We start from the raw sequence: 24,545 nt of genomic DNA, 5'->3' as shown, positions 1-24,545 counted from the left end.
GTTACACATTATCTAGTGATCAGAAACCATTTGTTTCACCTATAAGCCATCTTATTTTTCTATCATTAGTTGATGCCTACATGTTTGTTTTTATACTGATTGGCTTGCATCTGTGTCAAAAGTATAGCTGGTAGAAGATTCTTCACCAAAATTCATAGGTACTGGGGCAGGTGTTTGGCCTAGTGTTTTTTTTTTTTTTTTTTTTTTTTTTTTTTTTTTTTTTTTTACAGGCAGAGTGGACAGTGAGAGAGAGAGACAGAGAGAGAAAGGTCTTCCTTTTGCCGTTGGTTCACCCTCCAATGGCCGCCGCTGCAGCCGGCGCACCGCGCTGATCCGATGGCAGGAGCCAGGAGCCAGGTGCTTTTCCTGGTCTCCCATGGGGTGCAGGGCCCAAGCACCTGGGCCATCCTCCACTGCACTCCCTGGCCATAGCAGAGAGCTGGCCTGGAAGAGGGGCAACCGGGACAGAATCCGGCACCCCGACCGGGACTAGAATCCGGTGTGCCGGCGCCGCAAGGTGGAGGATTAGCCTAGTGAGCCACGGCGCCGGCCTGGCCTAGTGTTTAAGATGCCTATATCCTACATCAGAGTACCTGGATTTGATTTCCCAGCTCCAGTTCTTGACTTTCTCCTATTGCAGGCAATGGGAGTCAGGGGTGATGGCTCAAGTAATTGGGCTCTTGCTACCCATATGAGAGACCTGGATTAAGTTCTTAGCTCCCAGCTTTGGCCTGATCCAGTTCTGGCCTTTGTAGGCATCTGGGGATTGACTCAAAAGGTGCTTCACCAATAAATAAAAGATTTTAAAAATCTGGCATCATCCTTTTAGAGTTCTTATATTTAATCCCACATTAGTCACTTGGGAAAAGTATGAAGAAAGTAGAACACCACCATGAGCCACTTTTCTTTTCAATTAGCCATGTTTTGCTCATCTTTTTCAAACACATTATGTAAAGTAGTAAGTAGAAATGTTTCATCACTTCACCTGCCTTCTCATCTCATTGAGATTACAAATAACAGGAGGAGGCCGGCGCCGCGGCTCACTTGGCTAATCCTCCAACCTGGGGCACCGGATTCTGTCCTGGTTGCTCCTCTTCCAGTCCAGCTCTCTGCTGTGGCCCGGGAAGGCAGTGGAGGATGGCCCAAGTGCTTGGGCACCTGCACCCGCATGGGAGACAAGGAAGAGGCATCTGGCTCCTGGCTTTGGATTGGCGCAGTGCGCCAGCCGTGGCAGCCATTTGGGGGGTGAGCCAACGGAGGGAAGACCTTTCTCTCATCTCTCTCTCTCTCACTGTCTAACTCTGCCTGTCAAAATAAATAAATAAATAAATAAATAAATAAATGGAGGAAAAGAAGACAAGGAACCTCAATAATGTGAAAATGCTATTATCAAGTCCTGAATGATTATAAATTGCCTATACTTACAAATTCTACCGGTGTGTGTGCCAAATTAGATCTAATCCATGCAAATACAGGAGAGGAATTACTGTTGCTAAGCAAATATACACAATTTGATTTGTCCACAGCATTTTATAGCCATGTTTATTCTTTCTGGCAAGAGGAAGGCAAAGAGGAGGTAAGAGGAGAGCAGGTCTTCCATCCCCAGCACATTGCACTGTGATCACAAGTGGTCACAAGCACTGAACCAGAGAGTGGGGACAGGAAAGATTGGGATTGTTAGGGATTTTGTTTAAAGCTACAAATAGTCCAGTCTAAAATCATCTTTAAAAACAACTAAATATGTGGGGCAGGCATTTGGTTTAGTAGTTAAGACATTGTTTGGGGGGCCGGTGCCATGACTCACTTGGCTAATCCTCTGCCTTCAGCGCCCGGTTCTAGTCCCAGTTGGTCCTCTTCCAGTCCAGCTCTCTGCTGTGGCCCAGGAGGGTGGTGGAGGATGGCCCAGGTGCTTGGGTGCCTGCACCTGTGTGGGAGACCAGGAGGAGGCACCTGGCTCCTGGCTTCGGATCGGCGTAGTTCCGGCCGTGGCGGCCATTTTGGGGGTGAACCAACAGAAGGAAGATCTTTCTCTCTGTCTCTCCCTCTCACTGTCTGTAACTCTACCTGTCAAATAAATAAATAAATAATCTTTTTTTTTTTTTTTTGACAGGCAGAGTGGACAGTGAGAGAGACAGAGAGAAAGGTCTTCCTTTGCCGTTGGTTCACCCTCCAATGGCCGCCGCAGCCGGCGCGCTGCGGCCAGTGCACCGCGCTGATCCGATGGCAGGAGCCAGGAGCCAGGTGCTTTTCCTGGTCTCCCATGGGGTGCAGGGCCCAAGCACCTGGGCCATCCTCCACTGCACTTCCTGGCCACAGCAGAGAGCTGGCCTGGAAGAGGGGCAACCAGGACAGAATCCGGCGCCCCGACTGGGACTAGAACCCGGTGTGCCGGCGCCGCTAGGCGGAGGATTAGCCTAGTGAGCCTCGGCGCCGGCCTAAATAAATAATCTTAAAAAAAAAAAAAAAAGACACTGTTTGGGATTGCACATCCCTTATCAGAGTGACTGGGTTTAAGTCTGTTTTCAATTCTAGCTTCCTGCTAATGCACACCCTGGAAGGCAGCAGTGACGGCTCAAGTAGTTGGGTCCCTGCTACTCATGTGGGAGACCTGGATTGAGTTCCAGGCTTCTGGCTTTGAACCTGTTGGCCTTGGGGATTAAGCCAGTTTATGAGAGCTCTTTGTCCCTCAAATAATAAATAAATGAATATATCTTAAAAATTTATAAAGAACTAAATGCAGATACTAGAACTAGACACAGGGGTTGGTGCTGTGGTGCAGCTCATTAAAGCCCCATCTCATATGGGTGCCAGTCTGAATACCAGCTGCTCTACTTCTGATCCAACACCTGCTAATGCACCTGGGAAAACAGCAGAAGATGGCCCAAGTCTTTGGCCCCTGTACCCACATGGGAGACCCAGAACAAGCTTCTGGCTCCTGGCTTTGGATTGGTCCAGCTCCAGCTATTGTGGCCATTTAGGGAGTGAACCAGAGGATGGAAGACCTCTCTTTCTCTCCACCTCTCTCTGTAACTCTACCTTTCAAATAAATAAAATAAATCTTAAAAAAAAAAAAAAGAACCAGACACAGATACAGGTACAAATAAAACGGAACTGGAAGATCCCACACCAAGATGTAAATAGTGGGGGTGTGCATTGTGGTATAGTGGGTTTAGCCCCCGCCTGTGGTGCCAGCATCTCATATGAGCACCAGTTTAAGTCCTAGCTGCTCTACTTGTGAGCCAGCTCCCTGCTGATGACTTGGGAAAGCAGTAGAATATAGCCCAAGTGCTTGGACCTGGCAGAAGCTCCTGGCTCCTGGCTTTGGATTGGCCTACCTCCAGTCATTGCAGCTATTTGGAGAGTGAACCAGCAGATGGAAGACCTTTCTCTCTCTCCCTCTCTCTGTCTATGACTCTGCCTCTCAAATAAATAAATCTTTTTTAAAAAATGTAAATAGTGGAATCAAGGATTTTTTTTAAATACCTTTATTCCCCATGATTTCCAAGTTTCTACTTTGAGCACATATTTATTTTGTAATTGGGGAAATATATTTTATAATTTTTTAAAAATACTTAATCAAAGACCCGCAATGTGGAATAGCAGGTTAAGCAGATGCCTGCAATGTCAGCATATCCCATGTGGGCACTGCTCAGCTTCTGATCCAGCTCCCTGCTAATGTACCTGGAAAGCAGCAGAAGATGGCCCAAGCAGTTGGGCCCCTGTCGCCACATGGGAGACGCAGATAAAGATCCTGGCTTCTGGCTTTGGCCTGGGCATTGTGGCCATCTGGGGAGTGAACCAACTGATGGAAGATTCCTCTCTTTCTCTGTCTCTCTCTCTCTCTCTCTCTCTCTGTCTCTTCCTCTCTCTGTAACTCTGCCTTTCAAATAAATACATAAATCTCTTAAAAAATAAATAGGGGCCGGTGCTGTGGCATAGTGGGTAAAGCTGCTACCTGCAGTGCCGGCATCCCATATGGGCACCAGTTCAAGTCCTGGCTGCTCCATTTCTTTTCTTTTTTTAAGATTTATTTATTTGAAAGTCAGAGAGAAGCAGAGGCAGAGAGAGAGAAGAGAGGTCTTCCATCCACTGGTTCACTCCCCAATTGGCTGTACTGCCCAGAGCTGTGTTGATCCAAAGTCAGGAGCCAGAAGCTTCTTTCAGGTCTCCTATGTGGGAGCAGGGGCCCAAGTACTTGGGCCACCCTCCACTGCCTTCCCAGGCCATAGCCGAGAGCTGGCTTGGAAATGGAGCAGCCGGGACTTGAACTGGCGCCCATATGGGATGCCGATGCTACAGGTGGTGGCTTCATTCGCTATGCCATAGTGCCGACCCCTGCCTGGGAGGACAGTGGAGGGTGATCCAAGTCCTTGGACTCCTGTACCTGCATGGGAGAGCCATAAGAAGCTCCTGGCTTCAGATTGGCCCGGCTCTGCCTGTTGTGGCCATTTGGGGAGTGGACCAGCAGAGGGAAGATCTTTCTCTCGCTGCCTCTCTAACTTTTTCAAATAAATAAATCTTTTTTTTTAAGTGTATAAGAGTTACTGTCATTCTACTTCACTGAAACTTTATTATCACTCTTTAAAAGCAACTGTGAACTTTTAAGCTTCTAAATGTGTGTCATTTCTATTTTATTTTCACAGAAATGATGAAATGATGAGCTATGCTTTGGGGGATGCTTCCTTGGGATGTCAAAATGATGTATACCAATTTTGAGAATGAGTCTGCAGCAGTGCCCAGTGTATCTTTTGACTTGGAGAGGGGAGACCAAGACCCAGACCCTGCCCAGCCTGAGCCTAGAGATTCTCAGAAGATTCTAGACTCTTGCCCAATGGGATCCTCTGTCTTCCAGAGCATTGTGAGGCGAGACAGAACTAGAACAAGACTCCAAAAGGAAAGCGACCCACTCCTGAGACACTCATTGTGTGCGTGCCTCTCAAGGGACAGGTCTGGCCAAGTAAGATGGGGATGCCTTTCCCAAGATGGCATTATGGGTTAGTGACAGTTGACTTGGGATGGTGGAGGATCCTGTCTCAATCTAGCCTTTGGTTTAGTTTGGAGAACAAATCCAGATCTCCTTGTAGGTAGAACTTCACAAGGGCCAACAGAGCTCCCTGGAGTTAGGAGGCCTGAAGCCTGAAGGGACCCGGTGCCACAGCTTGAGGCCAGTTGGCCCCAAACCAAGTGCATTCTCCTTCTTCCGAAGGGTTTCTTTGCCTGAGGAGTCTGGAGGCTGTCACTCAAATTCCCTCAGGAGGCAAGGGTGACCTCGAAAAAGCCCTCGTTGGGTGACCAATGCCAGTCCAAACTGGATCGAGAAGCCAAAAACGGCCCCTCTTTCCCGCGGTTCAAATTTCGCCCAGCTGCAGCACTGGAGACGCAACCTGGGATGTGAAAGGCAGGCAGTGACAAATTACAGCCTGAAGCCTACCTCATAAAAAGCACAAGAGGCTGTGGCTTTGACGGCAGGTCACTGGACTATAAAAGGGGGGAGGGGCAGGTGACAGAGGGGCTGTTGCGATCCGCCCAGGCAAAGAGGGTCAGGAGGGGTTGGTGGGCAGTGGCGCAAGCAATAGACAGCGGAGAACGTGGGGAAGAGGGTGGCCAGAGGCTCCCGGGGCAGCCTGGGCTGGTTCCCCGCCCAGAGAAAAGTCCGGCCATACTCCAGACTCCGTCTCGAGGGGCAGGGCAGGTGTCTGCCTCCCAGCCAGTGTCCAGCCTTCGGCTCCAGGGCACGGTTTGTGATAGGTTGGGGGAAACGTACGCGGCTAGATGCGAGGTAACCAAAGGTGTTCGGCGGGTGAAGTGTGGCGCTGGGAGGGATCGCGATCCTAGCAGAGCTGGTCATCCCTCACTTCCGGGTGCCCGCGAATGGGGCCAGCTAGGCTCCAAGGTCGGGTGACCAGAGGCCAGATTCTCCCAGCGCCTGCTCGTCCACCTCCAGCAGCAGTAGAACGAGTGTCAGGTCGCAGCTAGGCAACAGCCGGGAACTCTCCTCCGAGTCCTAAATCCCGCCCCTCTCGTCCCGCGGCGTTTCCGTAGCGACGCGCCGCGAAGTGCGGCTGCGCAGAGGTGACGAAGCGCGGGCGAGGGGGAGGGGGTGTTTTGGTTCTAGTCGCTCGCCGTCCTTTCCAGACTAGGTCGTCGGAAAGCTTCTGGTTCCGGCTTCCCCTTTCCCTTCCCTTTCCCGGCCCCGATCCTCCCCCTCCTTCCCTTCAGTCCGCCTGCCTTGTTAACTACTGCTGCCCCGGGTTCTGGGCCATTTTCCGGGCCGGACGCACTGAGCTGCGCGGCCCCGGGGCCCAGTATATGACCCGCCGTCCTGTTACTCCTCGCTTCCTACGCCCCATGCGGCTGCGGGACCGCGGCGGCGCTGCCCACCATGGCCCGGAAAGCAGTTAGCAGGAAGCGGAAAGCGCCTGCCTCGCCGGGAGCTGGGAGCGACGCTCAGAGTCCGCAGGTGAGGGCTGTGAGGCCGAGACTTAGGCCTGCAGAGCTGGGGACAGGAGTTCGAGGTTCAAGGTCTGTAGTCTGGCGGGACCAGAGGGCCTGGGTCTTTAGGGCTGGGGCTGGGCCCCCAGGAGTTCCCTGGAGGACAGGTAGGCCGGAGGGGTGAGGCGGTAAAAGGGGCCCTCAAAAGAGTGGCATTCCGTAGGAGGCCTTGCAGCCAGGAATAGGACTTGTTTAGAGGCTTGACTTTGGAGGAGGGGAATCGGGAACAAGACCGACCTCCCAGAATGTGCTGAGAGGGAGCGTGAAGTCCGTCCCTAAGGGGCCCCAGAAAGCGGGCATGACCGCGTCCCTCATCGAGGAAGGACACCCCCTGTGGTTGCCCACGGAGCAAGCTGGGCCTTTTGGTGCTTGGACCCCTAGAACAAACATCAGGTCCCTGTCGTAATCCTTACACCGCCCCCTTCGGAGGGGAAGCCTTCACGGGATAGGGTAGGGACTCTGATTTCCTGTGCCTCCCCACCCCGTTGGTGTTTGATTTTTCGAATTTTGCAACCGCCTGGAGCGCGGTCGCGATGCCAAGAGGAGCGGCCATTTATCAATGGCCCTGGAAGACCCGGGACCCCCGTCTGGCCACTTGAGCTGGGCTTTTCATGCTCTGCAGGGAGTTAAGGCTGAGAGGGAGAAGGGTGCGAGGTAGAGATGTAGCCCAGGTCGGTGTGGCAGTCACTCAGCCCCTCTTTGCCTTCCCTGCCCAGGGTAGCTAAAGGGGAATCTAAAAGAGTCTCTCTCCTAAGTCATCTGTCCTATTCTTTGCTCCATTCCCTTATCTTTCAGCCCTTGAACTCACATGGGTGGGTTTGACCATGAGCAATATCTCAGTGTTGGAAGAGTTACACTGAACTTAGTGGATTGAGATTCCTGTTCTTTTGTATTTCTGTTGGATATAAATCCTGAAGGATTAGTTCTTGTTTCCCTAATATGGTAGGATCGCTTGTTCTGAGGAAAGTTAGGCAAATCCCTGATTTCTCACGTTGCTTTCCACAGTTTGGCTGGGACCACTCACTTCACAAAAGGAAAAGACTCCCGCCAGTGAAGAGATCCTTAGTGTGCTACCTGAAGAACCGGGAAGTCAGGCTACAGAATGAAACCAATTACTCGCGAGTGTTGTATGGGTATGCAGCCCAGCAACTTCCCAGTCTCCTGAAGGAGAGAGAGTTTCACCTTGGGACCCTTAATAAAGTGTTTGCGTCTCAGTGGTTGAATCATAGGCAAGTGGTGTGCGGCACAAAATGCAACACGGTGAGTGTCGGGGGCACCTGAGCTTTCCCCTAGGTTCCGGATAGATGGCTCCACATGCTCTAGAATCTCTCTCTCACTGTATGTTTTCCAAATCAATTTTTAATGGAAGGGACTTGCTGTGTTTCTTTCCATTCCCTCCTGTTGATGACTTCTTTGTCATTTTTCTGCTCCTTTTCTCGCTTATGTATTTATTAAAAAATTTTACTTAATTTGAAATGCATAGCATCAGAGAGAGAAAAAGAGAGATCTTCCAGAGACATTGTTCATCCATTGGTTCACTCCCCAAATGGCTGCAACAGCCAGGACTGGGCCAGACAGAAGCCAGAAGCTAGGAACTCCTCCTGGTTATCCCAAATGGATGGCAGGGGTCCAGGCAATTGGGCCATCCTCTGCTACCTTCCAGGCCCATTAGCAGGGAACTGGATGGGAAACAGAGCAGCCAGGACAAGAACTGGCACTGTGATACGGGATGCTGGCATCACAAGTGACGGTTTAACCCATCCTGCCACAACGCCTGTCCCTACATTGATTTTCTGATAAGTATTCATTGCTGTATATTTCTTTAGTCCCTTTGCCCTCTTGGTAGAATCTTCTTGAGATTTTGGGAATTTGTGTGTATATTGTGTGTATATGTTTTCACCTTTTTTGTTGCTTTTTAAGTCAGAGTCATCAAAGAAAAGATTTAGGAAATAATGACGCTCAGAATATCATTCAGGATACATCGTAGTGAAAAACTAAGTGTTACCTGCCAACAGAGGGGCATATGAGTATGTGGAAGTATTTAAAATAGCACTTGGCTGAAGATAAGAATAAGGCTTTTGTGGGGGCTGGTGCTGTGGTATAGTGGGCAAAGCCACCGCCTTGGGTGCCAGCATCCTCTAAGGGCACCGATTCAATTCCTGGCTGCTTTGCTTCCAATCCAGCTCCCTGCTGATGTGCCTGGGAAAGAGTGGAAGATGGCCCAAGTCCTTGGGCCCTTGCACCCACGTGGGAGACTCAGAAGAAACTCTTGTTTCCTAGCTTTGGCCTGGCCCAGCTTCAGCCATTGCTGCCATCTGGGGAGTGAACCAGTGGATGGAAGACCTCTCTCTGTCTGTCTGTCTGTCTGTCTCTCTCTCTCTCTCTCTCTCTCTGTAATTCTGCCTTTCAATTAAATGAATCTTTTTTTTTTTTTAGTTTCTCTAAAAAAAGACTTTTTAATGGAATAAAAATCTAAGGGTTTTTTTTTATTATTATTAGAGATTTATTATTTGAAAAGCAGAGTTACAGAGGAAGAGAGAGAGAAATCTTTCATCTACTGGTTCACTCTCCAACTGGCTGCAATGGCTGGCCATAGGCCAGGCTAAAGCCAGGAGCCAGGAACTTTTCCCAGATCTCCCACCTGGGTGCAAGGGCCCCAGTACTTGGGCCATTCACCGCTGGTTTTCCAGGTGCATTAGCAGGGAGCTGGATCAGAAGTGGAGCAGCTAGGACTCAAATTGTTGTGCACATGGGCTGCCACCATCACAGGTTGCAGCTTAACCCACCATGCCACAACGCTGGCCCTGGAATCTAAGGATTTATAATATAAGAAAGTTCATGTAAGGGAGGCAGGGAATGTGTGTCTGGTGATATAATTCAGGGTGTAACCGTTTGTCCTTTGGAAAGTAACCTTCTGGGAAGGAGTCAGAGAGGAAAATTAAATGGCGTGAATAGGAGAATACTTAAGACAATGACATGAGACAGTTATAAATTAATGAAGGGAGAATTTTAATCAGTGTGCTTTGTAGCTTATGACCTGTGGTCATAGACAAGGATAAAGTTAAGTCAAACAATGAATATGCCTAAAACAGAAGAGCACAAACAGCATGAAATCAGAGGAATAACAAGTGAAAAGAGGCAGGACCTTGAGGTAGGAAATGATTAGACCTAGCTGTTCCCTCCATTTTCACCTCCCCCGTATGAATACGCAAGTAATGTCATAATGACTGAATAAATTGACCCTAGACAGAAACACATCTTGGACCAACTGAAAGGAGAGAAGATTGCTCTCAGTCAGAAAACCTATTTTCTGCAAAAAGCCATTGGATATTTGTAACGTGATTTGTGAGCCATACAAAATTATCAACTTAAAGATTATCCTTCTATAGATTGTGCAGGCCTTATGTGGTCTGTGGACATTCCCCACCCCTACTCTAGATCAAGAAAATCTCAAGTTAGAAGAACTGTTTATGAAGGACATATACAAAAATTCAAACAGTTTTAAGGAAGGAAATAAAACTATGGTGGTTGGGGCCAAGCTTTCATTTCCTCTTCCATTGAAGATTGCTTGTCTTACACAGAAGCCTTTCAGAGCTAAATAATGGTAGCTAGACTCAGCAAAACTTCCTTGTCTTGATCTCTCGGGCTGCCTACTCATGGTTTAGGAAAACTGTCATCGTTGTCACTTAGAATAGAAAAAAAATGCCCTGTTAGGAAGCATTCATTCCACTCTCCACTCATGGATCATTGATATTTTGCCTAGCAAATATTACTAAATTATTAGTTGAATCATCAATATCTGCTTCTTAAATTTATTGATATTATTTTGAAGGCAAACGTGTTAAATGATAATACTTTTTTTTTAAGATTTATTTGAAAGTGTTAGAGAGATCTTTATCTGCTAGTTTGCTCCCAGGTGGCCACAATGGCCAATGCTAGGCTAGGTGGAAGCCAGGACCAAGGAGCTTCATTCAGGTCTCCCATGTGGGTGGCAGGGGCCGAAGCACTTGGGCCATTTTCCACTGCTTTTCCCAGGCAATTAGCAGGGAGCTGGATTAGAAGTGGAGTAGCCAAGATACAAGCTGGCACCCATATGGGTTGCCAGCATCATAACTCACGGCTACCCACTTCACCACGATCCTGACCCCGTAATCTGCTCTTGATACCTACTTCTTTCTGTCTTGCTATATTCTTTTTTTTTTTTTTTTTTTTTTTTTTTTTTTTTTGACAGGCAGAGTGGACAGTGAGAGAGAGAGACAGAGAGAAAGGTCTTCCTTTGCCGTTGGTTCACCCTCCAATGGCCGCCGCGGCCGGCGCGCTGTGGCCGGCGCACTGCGCTGATCCAATGGCAGGAGCCAGGAGCCAGGTGCTTTTCCTGGTCTCCCATGGGGTGCAGGGCCCAAGCACTTGGGCCATCCTCCACTGCACTCCCTGGCCACAGCAGAGAGCTGGCCTGGAAGAGGGGCAACCGGGACAGAATCCAGTGCCCCGACCGGGACTAGAACCCGGTGTGCCGGCGCCGCTATGCGGAGGATTAGCCTAGTGAGCCGCGGCGCCGGCCATGTCTTGCTATATTCTTATGACCTCAAGTGTTTGGAGGTAGAGGAACTTTGCCTAGTTAGTGTTTGTTTCTCTTTGTTTAGTTTTCAGAACCAGATCAGGCAACCAGGAACACTGTTCTTCTCTGAACTTTGTGATATTTGGCAAATGATTCTTTTATTTATTCCATTTGCTTTTGCATGTGTTAACATGGGAATGATAATATCTGGTGAACAATATTGATCATTTATGAGGAATGTTGAGACTCCAGTTTAAAAGGGAGATTGACAGAGGATCTCCTATCTGCTGGTTCACTCCCCAGATAGCCATAAAAGCCAGGGCTGGCCAGGCCAATGCCAGGATCCAGGAACTGTATCTGGGTTGTCCATGTGGGATTTGAGAGTACTTGAGCTAATTATCTGCTGGTTCCCAGGCACATGAGCAGAGAGGTTGATTAGAAACCAGGATTCAAACTGGCACTCTGATATAGGAGGTGGGCATTCCACAGTTTAGCTTAACCTGCTTTGCCACAACCTCCACCTCTGATAAAAGCTTTAGATGTCTTTAAAGAATTGAGGCTGGCGCCGCAGCTCAGTGGGCTAATCCTCCGCATGCAGTGCCGGCACTCCGGGTTCTGGTCCCGGATGGGGCGCCGGTTCTGTCCGGGTTGCTCCTCTTCCAGTCCAGCTCTCTGCCATGGCCTGGGAAGGCACTGGAGGATGGCCCAAGTGCTTGGGCCCTGTACCCACATGGGAGACTAGGATAAGCACCTGGCTCCTGGCTTCAGATCGGCACAGTGCGCCGGCCATGGCAGCCATTCGGGGGGGTGAACCAACAGAAGGAAGACTTTTCTCTCTCTCTCTCTCTCACTGTCTAACTCTGCCTGTCAAAAAAATAAATAATAAAAAATAAGAAAATAAATAAATAATAAAAAATAAATAAAGCAATTGAAAGGATTGAATCATGGAAGCCTTTGAATGTGAAGCTAAGATTTTATCCTGTAAGGAATGAGGAAGAAATAGCCCAAGGATATTCAGTATGCAGTGATGTGGTTGGAGTAATGCTTTAGGAAGAGTAATTATGGGGGGCTAGATAATACAGAGGAGAGGTAATGAGGAGCTAAATCAGGATAGTGACCAGGAGAGACCATATAACATTTTGGGCTGGCTTTGTGGTGTAGTGTGTTTGAGCTGCTGCTTGCAACATCAACATCCCAAATTGGAATGCCATTTCTAGTCCCAACTGCTTTGCTTCCAATCCAGCTTCCTGCTGATACACCTGGGAAGGCAGCAGAAGATAGCCCAGGTGCTTGGGTTCCTGCCACCTATGTTGGGACTGGGATGAAATTCCCAGATCCTGGCTTTGGCCTGGTCCAGACCTGGCTATTGTGGCTGTCTGGGGTGTGAACCAGCCAATGGAAGGTCCCTCTGTCTGACCCATCCCTCTCTGTTGCTCTGCCTTTCAAATAAATATTAAATATAAAAAGAGGTAGAGTCTATGATTGATGAGATGCTCATATTTAATCTGTTATAGGGAAATAAGTCAAAATTGATACTGATGTCTTGAGCCTGAATATCTGGATGGGTGAGGGTATTCAGGAGCAGATTTGAAGAAAAACTGAAATTTTTTTTTTGTCCCCCATAAATTAATTGAAGTTTGGGCGAGAATAAGGATTGAAGTTAGCAATTTGGGAGTCATTTATGTAGAAGGGATTACTGAAATTGTTATGTTACCATGGGAGAAAGGGTGAAGAAGGCTCCCTTGACTTCCATAAACCTTTCCTGAAATTCCAAAAACTGTGATTATGTGTGTATTTTCTGGGCAGGATTATAGGAGGAATAGTTTGGGAGATAGTTCTTAGTTTTCATTAGATTTTGAAAGGGGATGTTGTGATCCAGAAAATGGTAAAGAATCAATACTCAGATATTTGGCCTAGCAGTTATGTCACCTGCATCCCACAGTGCCTAAATTGGGCCCTACCTCCTCCTGACTTCAGTTTCCTACTAAAGCAGATCTTTGGAGTGAGAAGGTGATCGCCCAAGTAATTTGGTTCCTGCCACCCACATGGGAGACGTATGTTGTTCCTAAGTCCTAGCTTCAGTGTTTGCCCAGCCCTGGTTGTTAAGGGTATTTGAGGAGTGAAGCAGGTGGGAGTTCTGTGTGTGATCTGTCAGTCAAATAAATAAAATAATCACTGGTAAGAAGAGAGGCTAAGGACAGAACCTTGGGGAGTGCCTACATTTATGGGGCAAGAAAAACTGCCGTTGGGCAAGTGGGGAACTCAGGAAGACAGAGTACAGGAAACAGTTCAGAAGGGGAGGTGTTGTGGAGGTGGGTGAAACTTGAGGGGAAAGTAGTAATAGGCAAAGATACAATGTACACAGTTTTGAGGTATTCCATTTTAGACATGATTCTTTTGTCCCATCATTGATGCCCTCTAGCCAAAGACTATCAGAGACCTACCTGCAGTAGAATAAGTCAGATACGTGTCCTGCATCACTTAATGGCAGGGATGTGTTCTGAGAAATGCATCATGGAGGCAGCTTCTTTGTTGGGTGAACATCAGAGTATACAAACCTAAATGGTACAGCCCACTACATGTAAGCACTATGCTATATAAATGCTAGTATGGCTCATCCAGCTAGGATGAACAAAACAACACGAGGTTAAATTAAGCACAAGAGAAAATGAAGCCATCAGCAAACATAGTGAACATGAGATATAGGACGCTACTATTGGCTTAACAGCGTTCTGTTTTACAGTTAACTTGAAGAAAGGGGAAGGAGTGCACTCTAAAATAAAAAAAGGTAGCAGATACTTAAGCTATATGGTAACATGGTCAGTTATTATCAAGTGTGTACTATAACTGCTATACTTTTATGCTACTGGCAGTGTAGTAGGTTTGTTTATGCCAGCTTGACCACAAGCATGTAATACATTGAACTATGAGGTACATTGGCTGTGATATCACTAGGCAGTAGGAATATTTCAGCTCCATTTTAATTTTAGGGGACCACTGTCATATATGTGATCCATCATTGACAGAAATGTTATGCATGATTAACTATTTGTTGCAGCTTGGGAGAGCCTACACCATAGGGAAGTGAGGGGCTTCTCAGAGGGTGTTAGAAAAGCAAAATGGGGGTGCTGGGGGCCTGCATTGTGGCACAGTAGGATAAGCCACCATTTGCAACACCAGCATCCCACATGGGAGTGTCAGTTTTGTTTGTTTGTTTGTTTGTTTTTTGTTTTTTTGACAGGCAGAGTAGACAGAGAGAGACAGAGAGAAAGGTCTTCCTTTTGCCATTGGTTCACCTTCCAATGGCCGCCACAGCCAGCGCGTTGTGACCAGCGCACCGCGCTGATCCAATGGCAGGAACCAGGTGCTTATCCTGGTCTCCCATGGGGTGCAGGGCCCAAGGACTTGGGCCATCCTCCACTGCACTCCGGGGCCACAGCAGAGAGCTTGCCTGGAAGAGGGGCAACCGGGACTAGAACCTGGTGTGCCGGCGCCTCAAGGCGGAGGATTAGCCTAGTGAGCCGTGGCGCTGGCTCGGGAGTGTCAGTTTTTGTCCTGGCCACCATTCTGCTTCTGAACCAGCTTCTTTTTTTTTTTTTTTTTTAAGATTTTATTTATTTGAAAGAGTTAGAGAGAGAGGTAGAGACAGAGAGAGAGGTCTTCCATCGGCTGGTTCACTCCCCAGATGGCCACAATGGCCGGAGCTGCCGATTCGAAGCCAGGAGCCAGGAGCTTCCTCCAGGTCCCCGACGTAGGTGCAGGGACCCAAGGATCTGAGCCATCTTCCACTGCTATCCCAGGCCATTAACAGAGAGCTGGATTGGAAGAGGAGCAGCCGGGATTAGAACCAGTGCCCATATGGGATGCCGGCGCTTCAGGCCAGGGCTTTAACCCTCTGTGCCACAGCTCTGGCCCCTCTGAACCAGCTTCTTGCTGTGTCTGAGAAGGTAATAGATCATGGCCCCTGCCACCCACATGGGAAACCAGAATGGAGTTCCTGACTCTTGGCTTTGGCCTGGCCCAGAGCTGGCTGTTGGAATCAGGTGGGGAGTAAACCAGGAGGTAGGAGATCTCTGTCTGCTGTCTCTCTGTCTGCCTTTCAAATGAAAATATACCAGTAAGCTCTAAGGCAATTTTTATATACTCTAACATTTGAAATTGCTGACATTAGACTTTATACTGAAGAACTAAGTTTACGTTTGCCACCTTGTTGAAAATAGAAGTTGTTTGCTTCCGCCTCATATTTTCTAAACCACAGAAGGGCCCAGGTAGGGCATCAGCGTTAATGGATCTGAAAGTTTCTTTGTAGGCACCTGAGTTAATATCTGTTCAGCAGCCAGCAGGGTGTAATGAAGTCTTACTTGAGCATTTTGAGGAAGCCTTTGACAGTTATTTTCCTTATTTGCCTGTTGGTCTCATTTAACCGTCATGAAACTTAAGGGAAGATGTTGGCCAGTTTCTTTTTATTTTTAGATCAGTTCTTAGCTTAGGCCCTTAGTTTCTGAACATTTTGGTCTCTTTTTAGAGAACAGTATGCAAATAGGTGTTTAAAATGTCATATTTATACCAATATATTTGATTAGGCCGTTTTGATTTATGTATTTGCATTGAGATGGGTGGGTTGAGTTTCAGCTTTGTGCCCTTTGTCAGCCAGTTATTTTCCCCTAGTCCTTTCTTCTCTCCCTTTAATACAGAGAGTGTTAACTGCCCAGCAGAGTCATGAAGATTAAGATGCTGATTAGCACAGTGCCTGAAAATATGTGAGTGCTTAGTAGTTTATTGATGTGCTTAATGGTAGTAGTTATTGGTGGTGGTTTGATGTTTCTAGACTTCAGATATATTTCTGTCCAAATTTAGGTACATTTAATACAGGAGGACTTCAAAAGTCTAAGGAAAAGTAGAATTAAAAGAGGAGTTTAGGAACTGGCATTGTGCATAGCAGGTTAGGACACTGCCAGCAATGCCAGTAAACCATATGGGCACTGGTTCAGGTCCTGGCTGTTCCATTTCCAATCCAGCTCCCTGCTGATGTGCCTGGGAAAGCAGCAGAAGATGGCTCAAGTCCTTGAGCCCTGGTACCCACGTGTCAGATCTCTCTGCCTCTCCTTCTCTCTGTAACAGACTTTCAAGTAAATAAATCTTTTTTAAAATGATTTGGCCAGCGCCGCGGCTCACTAGGCTAATCCTCCGCCTAGCGGCGCCGGCACACCGGGTTCTAGTCCCGGTCGGGGCGCCGGATTCTGTCCCGGTTGCCCCTCTTCCAGGCCAGCCCTCTGCTGTGGCCAGGGAGTGCAGTGGAGGATGGCCCAGGTGCTTGGGCCCTGCACCCCATGGGAGACCAGGAAAAGCACCTGGCTCCTGGCTCCTGCCATCGGATCAGCGCGGTGCGCCGGCCGCAGCGCGCCGGCCGCGGCGGCCATTGGAGGGTGAACCAACGGCAAAGGAAGACCTTTCTCTCTGTCTCTCTCTCTCACTGTCCACTCTGCCTGTCAAAAAAAAAAAATAAATAAAAAAAAATAAAATGATTTATGCAAGGAAAAAATTATATACAAGTTTTTTTTGTTTGTTTTTTTTTGTTTTTTGTTTGTTTGTTTGTTTGTTTGTTTTGACAGGCAGAGTGGACAGTGAGAGAGAGAGACAGAGAGAAAGGTCTTCCTTTTTGCCGTTGGTTCACCCTCCAATGGCCGCCGCAGCTGGCACACTGCGGCCAGCGCACCTCGCTGATCCGATGGCAGGAACCAGGTACTTATCCTGGTCTCCCATGGGGTACAGGGCCCAAGGACTTGGGCCATCCTCCACTGCACTCCCTGGCCACAGCAGAGAGCTTGCCTGGAAGAGGGGCAACTGGGACAGAATCCGGCGCCCCGACCAGGGCTAGAACCCGGTGTGCCAGCGCCGCAAGGCAGAGGATTAGCCTAGTGAGCCGTGGCGCCGGCCTAAGGTTTGTTTTTTTTTTAAATGCACAAGTATTTTGCATTTTAGGCATAGTTTTTTCATGATATGCATTTTTCTCATAAAATTTTTAAAGATTTATTTATTTATTTATTTATTTGAAAGGTAGAGTTACAGAGAGATCTTTGATCCCCTGGTTCACTCCCCAAATTACATTAACGGCTCCATGTGGGCCAGGCCGAAGCCATGAGCCAGGAGCTTCTTCATGGGTCTCCCATGTGGGTGCAGGGGCCCAAGGACTTGGGGCTGTCCTCTGCTACTTTCCTAGGCGTATTAGCAGGAAGCTGGATCAGAAGTGAAGCCGCTGGGTTTCCAACTAGTGCCCATGTGGGATGCCAGCACTACAGGTGGTCGCTTAACCCTATACACCACATTGCTGGCCCACCACCTATTTTCTTTCTTTCTTTCTTTCTTTCTTTCTTTCTTTCTTTCTTTCTTTCTTTCTTTCTTTCTTTCTTTCTTTCTTTCTTTCTTTCTTTCTTTCTTTCTTTCTCTTCCTTCCTTCCTTCCTTCCTTCCTTCCTTCCTTCCTTCCTTCCTCCCTTTCTCCCTTTCTTTCTCCCTTTCTTTCTCCCTTTCTTTCTCCCTTTCTCCCTTTCTTTCTTTCTTTCTTTTTTTTTTTAAGATTTATTTATTTATTTGAAAGGCAGGGTTACAGAGAGGCAAAGAGAGAGAGAGGTCTTAAATCCTCTGGTTTACTCCCCCGATGGCCGCAACGGCCAGAGCTGTGCCAGTCTGAAGCCAGGAGCTAAGAGCTTCCTCCAGATCTCCCATGCCCTCACCTATTTTCACACTTGGGAATTTATCCAAAGGAAAAGAAAAGGTTTTGTTTTGTTTTGCTTTTTAAATGATAATCATTAGCAACTGGGAATTTTTGTTTGTTTGTTTTCATGTTTATTTATTTTCATCTACTTAAAAGAGATGGAGTTAGATCTTCCATCTGCTGGTTCACACCCCAAATGCCCACTACAGTTAGGGATGGGCCAGGCTGAAGCTAGGGGTCTGACCTCCATCCATATCATCCATATGAGTGGTAAGGGCCTAAACACTTGAGCCATCATCTGCTGCTTCCCTGGATGCATTAGCAAAAAGCTGGGTCGGAGTAACCAGGACTGGAACTGATAATCTAGAATGTAATATGGGCATTCCAAGAAGTGGCTTAATCCACTGTGCCACAGTGTTTCCTGTTGGAACCTGTTATTTCTAAATGCTAACAAGTAAATTGTGGAAAATCCAATCTTCGTGGTACTATGTAGACATTAACATAAATTTTGGAGATTATGATGTATTTATCCTAATTGGATGCTTGTAAGTGCATAGAAACATCATATGGTACCCCATGAATGTGTGCAATTTTATTAGGTTAGCTAAAATAATATTTAAGTTTATTAATTTTTATTTATTTGAAAAGCAAAGTGATAGGACTCTTCCATCCACTGTCACTTCCCAAATGCTCACAACAACCGGGGCTAGGCCATTAAGAAGCTAATTAGGAAGACAGGGTACTCTGGTATGGGATGCAAGCCTCCCAAGTGACAGCTTAACTGGTTATATCACAGTGCCCATCCCAGTTAAAATAGGAACATGGGTTTGGCCCAGCAGGTAAGATGCCATTTTGGACATCCATATCCCATGTTGGAGTGCCTATGTTTGAATTCCAGCTCTGCTCTCCATTCCAGCTTCGGGCTAATGTGCACCCTGGGAGGCAACAAGTAAATGACTCGAGTAATTTAGTCCCTGCCATTGGCAGGGGAGGCTCAGATGCAGTTCTGGGCTCTTGGCTTTAGCATGGCCTAGCCCTAGCTGTTGTGGGCATTTGGTGAGTGAACTAGCAGCAGAGAGAGCTCTTTGTCTGTGTCTCACTGCTTTTCAAATAAGTGAAGATAAATAAGGATTTTAAAAAATTTGGAAAAAGTAGAAAATACAAAAAATACTAATGTGTGAAGCATTTGATAGATGAAACAATACAAAATTCTGGGACGGGCATTGTGGCATAGCAGGTTAAGCCCCTGCTTGGATACCAACATCCCATATTGGAGTGCCTGATTCAAGTCCCAGCTACTCTACTTCCAATCCAGCGTCCTACTAATGGGAAGGCAGCACATGAGGGCTCAAGTACTTGAGTCCCTGTCACCAACCTGAGAAATCCAGGTGGAGTTCCAGGCTCCTGGCTTCGACTTGGCTCAGTCTCAGCTGTTGCAGGTATTTGGGAAGTGAATCAGCAGATGCAGGATCTTTCTTGATTCTCTCTCTCTCTCGGTGTGTTTTTCAAACAATAAACACTTAAGTAACTGTCCTAATCCACCATAATTTATATATATACACATACACATATATACATATATATATAAATAAAATTATTTCTTTGCTGATTATAGCTGTGAACAATTATAATATACATGTGATTGGGAACTATTAAACAGGAACCTGATTTTTTAAAATGTTTTAAAAAAGCAGCCACCATTGTTGCACAGCACGTTAAGCTGTTGCCAATGCTAACCACTCATATTGGAATGCTAGTAAAAGTCTCAGCTGCTCCACTTCCAATCCAGGTCCCTGCTAATGCCTCTGGGAAGGCAGTGAAAGATGCCCCAAGTACTTGAATCCCTGCTACCAATGTGGCATACCCGATGGAGTTCCTGGCTCCAGGCTTTAGCTTGACCCAGTCCTGGCTGTTGCATCCATATGGAGAGTAAATAAGAGATTGGCAGATCTGTCCCTCCCTTTCTGTTGTTTCACCTTTCAAATAAATAAATAAACCCTTAAAAGAGAGGAATCTTGAGTGGTTTTCTTTCATTTTTAATTTCCATTATTATTGAGAAGTATAGTTTGTACAGTGAACACTCACCTTTTAAAAGTGTTATTTTGGGGGATGTGGACATTTGACTAAGTCATTAAGATACCATTTAGGGTTCCTGCATCCCATATCAGAGTGCCTGGGTTTCAGTCCCAGCTCTACTCCCAATTCTAGTTTCCTACTCGTGTACACTATGGGAAGCAGCAGGTGATGGTTCAAGTACTTGGGTCTCTTTCACCCACATGGGAGACCTGCATTAACTACTGTACTCCTGACGTTGGCCTGGCCTTGTCCTAGCTGTTGTAGGCATTTGGAGAGTGAGCCATGGATGAGAGGTTCATTGCTATATATCTCTGTCTCTCTCTCTCTTTCAAATAAAAAACAACAAAAAAATATTTTTTGTAATATTATTTTGGTTAGATGAATCCTGTTTTTTTTTTTTTTTTTAAGTTTTTTTTTTTTTTTTTTATTTGAAAGGTGGAGTTACAGAGAGGCAGAGACAGAGGTCTTCCATCCACTGATTTACCCCCCAAAATGGCCGCAACGGCTGGAACTGGGCCATTCAGGAGCCAGGAGCTTCTTCCTTGTCTCCCACATGGATGCTGGGCCCAAGCACTTTGACCATTTTCCACTGCTATCCTAGGCCATCAGAGAGCTGAATCAGAAGTAAAGCAGGGGACTGGTGCTGTGGCACAGCAGGTTAACGCCCTGGCCTGAAGCGCCGGCATTTCATATGGGCGCTGGTTCTAGTCTCAGCTGCTCCACTTCTGATTCAGCTCTCTGCTATGGCCCAAATTCTTGGGCCCCTGCACTCATGTTGGAGACCCAGAAGAAGCTCCTGGTTCCTGGCTTCAGATTGGTGCAGTTCCGGCCGTTGTGGCCAACTGGGGAGTGAACCATTGGATGCAAGACCCCTCCCTCCCTCCCTCCCTCCCTCCTTCTCTCCCTCTCTCCCTCTCTCTCCCTCTCTCCCTCTCCCTCTCTCCCTACCTCTCCTCTCTCTGTGTAACTCTAACTTGCAAATAAATAAATAAATTTTTTTTTTGACAGGTAGAGTGGACAGTGAGAGAGACAGAGAGAAAGGTCTTCCTTTTGCCATTGGTTCACCTTCCAATGGCCGCCACAGCCAGCGCGCTGCGGCTGGCGCACCGCGCTGATCCGATGGCAGGAGCCAGGAGCCAGGTGCTTTTCCTGGTCTCCCATGGGGTGCAGGGCCCAAGCACCTGGGCCATCCTCCACTGCACTTCCTGGCCACAGCAGAGAGCTGGCCTGGAAGAGGGGCAACCAGGACAGAATCCGGCGCCCCGACCAGGACTAGAACCCGGTGTGCCAGCGCCGCAAGGCGGAGGATTAGCCTAGTGAGCCACGGCGCTGGCCAGCAAATAAATAAATAAATCTTAAAAAAAAAAAAAAACAAGAAGTGGAGCGGCCAGGACTCAAACCGATTCCCGTGTGGAAAGCAGGTGGCGGCTTTACCTGCTGCACCACAGCAGTGGCCCCAATCCTGCTTTTTCTTAGTCTGAAATAGTTATGAGAAAGTGAGAGGAAGTGAAGTGTGGACTGGAACATAAAATGGTAGGATAGACACCAAAAGTTTCCCCTGTCAGTTACATAGGAGTTTTTAGTAACTCGAAATAATACCTAACAGGTCCAGCTTTGTAGTGTAACCAGATAAACTACTACTTGCAATACATGCATCCCATATCACAGCGCCTGTTTTGAGTCCCAGATGTGCCATCTCCAATCCAGCTTTCTGCCAACGCGCCTGAGAAAGCAGCAGAAGATGGCCCAAGTACTTGGGCCCCAGCCTCCCATGTGAGAGACCTTCAGTCAGTTGTAACCATTTGGGGAATTAACCAATGGGTGGAAACACTTTCTCTTTCTCTGGTGTCACTCTGCCTTTCAAATTAATAACAAATATATTTAAAAAAAAATAACACCTACGTGGGGCAGACATTTGGCTCAGTGGTTAAGATGCTCACATCCTGTACTGGAGTGCATAGGTTCAGTTCCCAGCTCCATTGCTGACTCCAGCTCCTTGCTGATGCCAACCTTGGAAGGCAATAATGATGGACCTATTAATTGGATCCTTGCCACCAGAGTGTGAGACAGGATCGAGTTCCCTGCTCCCAGCTTCAGTCTCAGTCCAGTCCCAGCCGTTGTGAGCATTTGAGAAGTGACTGGAGTGTAGGAACATTCACTTGTGTGCTCCCTCTCCCTCTCAAATAAACTGTCTAAAATTATATATGTGGAGTCATATTTTCATAAGCCAGGGAGGTAAAAGTAGATAAGTAAATTGGATATGTCATGGGGGACCTGGAAAAATACACTAGCTAGTTAATTCAGTATCTCATGATGGTGGGGTATAGTGGTTTTTGTGTGCTGATTTCTACTTTTCTGTCTTTTACAAACTTTTTAGATTATGATGTGCTGCTTTTGTAATTGGGCCCAAAATTATTTTCCTTGATTTCAAATAGCCATGTGAACTTGGACTACAACCAGTGACCTGGACTTTGGGAGTATGATAACCCTTGTAGCTCCTGAAAGAGCTAAAATATTAATAGCTAGATTCTTGATTGTTGAGGCAGTTTATTTTTTTTTTTAATTTTTTTTATTTTTGACTGGCAGAGTGGACAGTGAGAGAGAGAGAGACAGAGAGAAAGGTCTTCCTTTGCCGTTGGTTCATCCTCCAATGGCCGCCGCGGCCAGTGCACTGCAGCCGGCGCATCGCGCTGATCCGAAGGCAGGAGCCAGGTGCTTCTCCTGGTCTCCCATGTGGGTGCAGGGCCCAAGGTCTTGGATCATCCTCCACTGCACTCCCAGGCCATAGCAGAGAGCTGGCCTGGAAGAGGGGCAACCGGGACAGGATCTAGCACCCCGACCGGGACTAGAACCCCGTGTGCCGGTGCCGCAAGGCGGAGGATTAGCCTCTTGAGCCATAGCGCCGGCCGAGGCAGTTTATTAAGCTTAGCCATGCCCCTGGCTCCTGTGCAATAGCATCCAGGTGGGCTGACAACCAGTTTTTTGGAGAGAGGCTGAACAGAGTGCCTGATTCTCCTGTCATTGTTAGAGTACAGCTCCTTACTACTTCAGGGCCTCTAGTAATTTTAATTTTCTTTTCATTTTTTTCCCTCTAACCTTTTTTTCTCCCAAGTTATGGGTTATGTGTGTTCGTTATTGAAAAAAATAGTCTCCTACCTGGATGGCAGGGACCAAGATACTCACCCATCACTTGCCGCCTCCCAGGGTCTGCGGCAGCAAGATGGAATTGGAAGAGGAGCCAGGACCCAACACTCTAGTATGGGATATGGACCTCTTAACTGCTGGGTCAAGTGCCTCCTTGAGCCTCCCAAAATTGTATTTTTAAAGGTTTGTTTATTTATTGACAGAGTGACAGAAAGCATTAGAGTGAAAAGTCTTCCATCTGTGATTCACTCCGCAATGGCTGAAACAGCTATATTTGGGCCAGACTAAAGCCAAGATGTAGGAACTCCATCCTGGTCTCCCACTTGAGTGGCAGGGGCCCAAGAACTTAGGCCATCTTGTGCTGCCTTCCCAGGTGCATTAGTAGAGAGCTACATCAGAAGCAAAGTAGCTGGGACTTGAAGTGGCACTCCAGTATGGGATGCCCCAAGTGGCAGCTTAATATGCTTTGCTTTAGAAAACTTATTCAGGGGCCAGCGTTGTAACATAGCAGGTTAACACCAGCATCTCATTGGTGCCGGTTCAACTCCCAGCTGCTTTGCTTCCAGTCCATCTCCCTGCTAAAGCATCTGGGAAAGCAGCAGCAGATGATCCAAGTCCCTGGGCTCCTGTACCCACGTGGGAGACCCAGATGAATCTCCTGGTTCAGCTCTGGCTGTTGGCGGCCATCTGGGGAGTGAACCAGCAGATGGAAGATCAATCTCTCTCTCCGTACTTCTGCCTTTCAAATAAATAAATCTTTTAAAAATTTTCATTCGTAGCGTAGTATGAACAATTTTCCATACTAGTAAACATCCTTCTACTGCATCATTCATAAAGGCTTTTAATAGTCACTTACCTAACTACGCCTAATCCCTTCTGGTGTGTCACTAGTTTAAAATGCTACATGGGAGCCAGCACTGTGGTGTAGCATGTGAAGCTGCTGCTGGCATCCCATATGAGTGCTGGTTCGAGTCCTGGCTTCTCTCTGCTAGTGTCCTGGGGGAATCACAGCAGAAGATGGCCCAAGTCCTTGGGCCCCTGCACCCACATGGGAGACCCTAATGAAACTCCTGTCTTCAGCCTGGCCCAGCTCTGACCATTGTAGCCACCTGTGAGGTGAACCAGTGGATAGGAAATCTCTCTCAGTGTCTCTCCCTTTCTGTCTCTGTAACTCTGCTTTTCAAATAAATGAATCTTAAAGAAAGAAAAATGCTACACGGTGGTTAAAACTATTCACTTATCTGTATTTCCTTAGTGTAAATTCCTTTAATTGGAATTGCAGGATATACATGGTTTTCCTCTTTGATATACACTATCTCTCTATTTTCTGTTGTCTGCTGGTCTTGGCTCTCTGCTTTCCTCCTCCTCACTTTTTAAGTTTGGGAGAGGGAATGGGTTCATCCACTTTAATTTCAGTTGTCCTTGCTTTCCCTCACTTTGAACAGACACAGGCAACCCACCTCTTTTCTTGTCTAACCACAATATAATTTATCTTCATGTCTATGTGACCTGCTTGAATTTGCTTTTCTTTCCCCATTAGGCTTCAGTTGTATAGAAACTG

The 24,545-nt window shown here is 47.2% G+C and overlaps 1 protein-coding gene across 2 annotated transcripts in view; it reads left to right on the top strand.

The window, feature by feature from the left end:
- Nucleotides 1-6,060: 6,060 nt before the first annotated feature.
- DCAF12 (DDB1 and CUL4 associated factor 12) overlaps nt 6,061-24,545 on the top strand; it is a 40,051-nt gene continuing 21,566 nt past the window's right edge. The window contains exons 1-2 of one of the 2 annotated variants that reach the window (XM_002708028.6): nt 6,061-6,460; nt 7,498-7,752. In XM_002708028.6, the coding sequence (XP_002708074.3) occupies nt 6,383-6,460; nt 7,498-7,752 (333 nt within the window). In that variant the 5' untranslated portion in view covers nt 6,061-6,382. The other variant, XM_089299865.1, reaches the window with a different exon arrangement.

Source organism: Oryctolagus cuniculus, chromosome 1 (genome assembly GCF_051225735.1).
Source record: "Oryctolagus cuniculus isolate XC-2025 breed Fujian yellow rabbit chromosome 1, ASM5122573v1, whole genome shotgun sequence".
Classification (NCBI taxonomy): domain Eukaryota; kingdom Metazoa; phylum Chordata; class Mammalia; order Lagomorpha; family Leporidae; genus Oryctolagus; species Oryctolagus cuniculus.
This window is presented reverse-complemented; position numbering and strand designations above follow the sequence as displayed.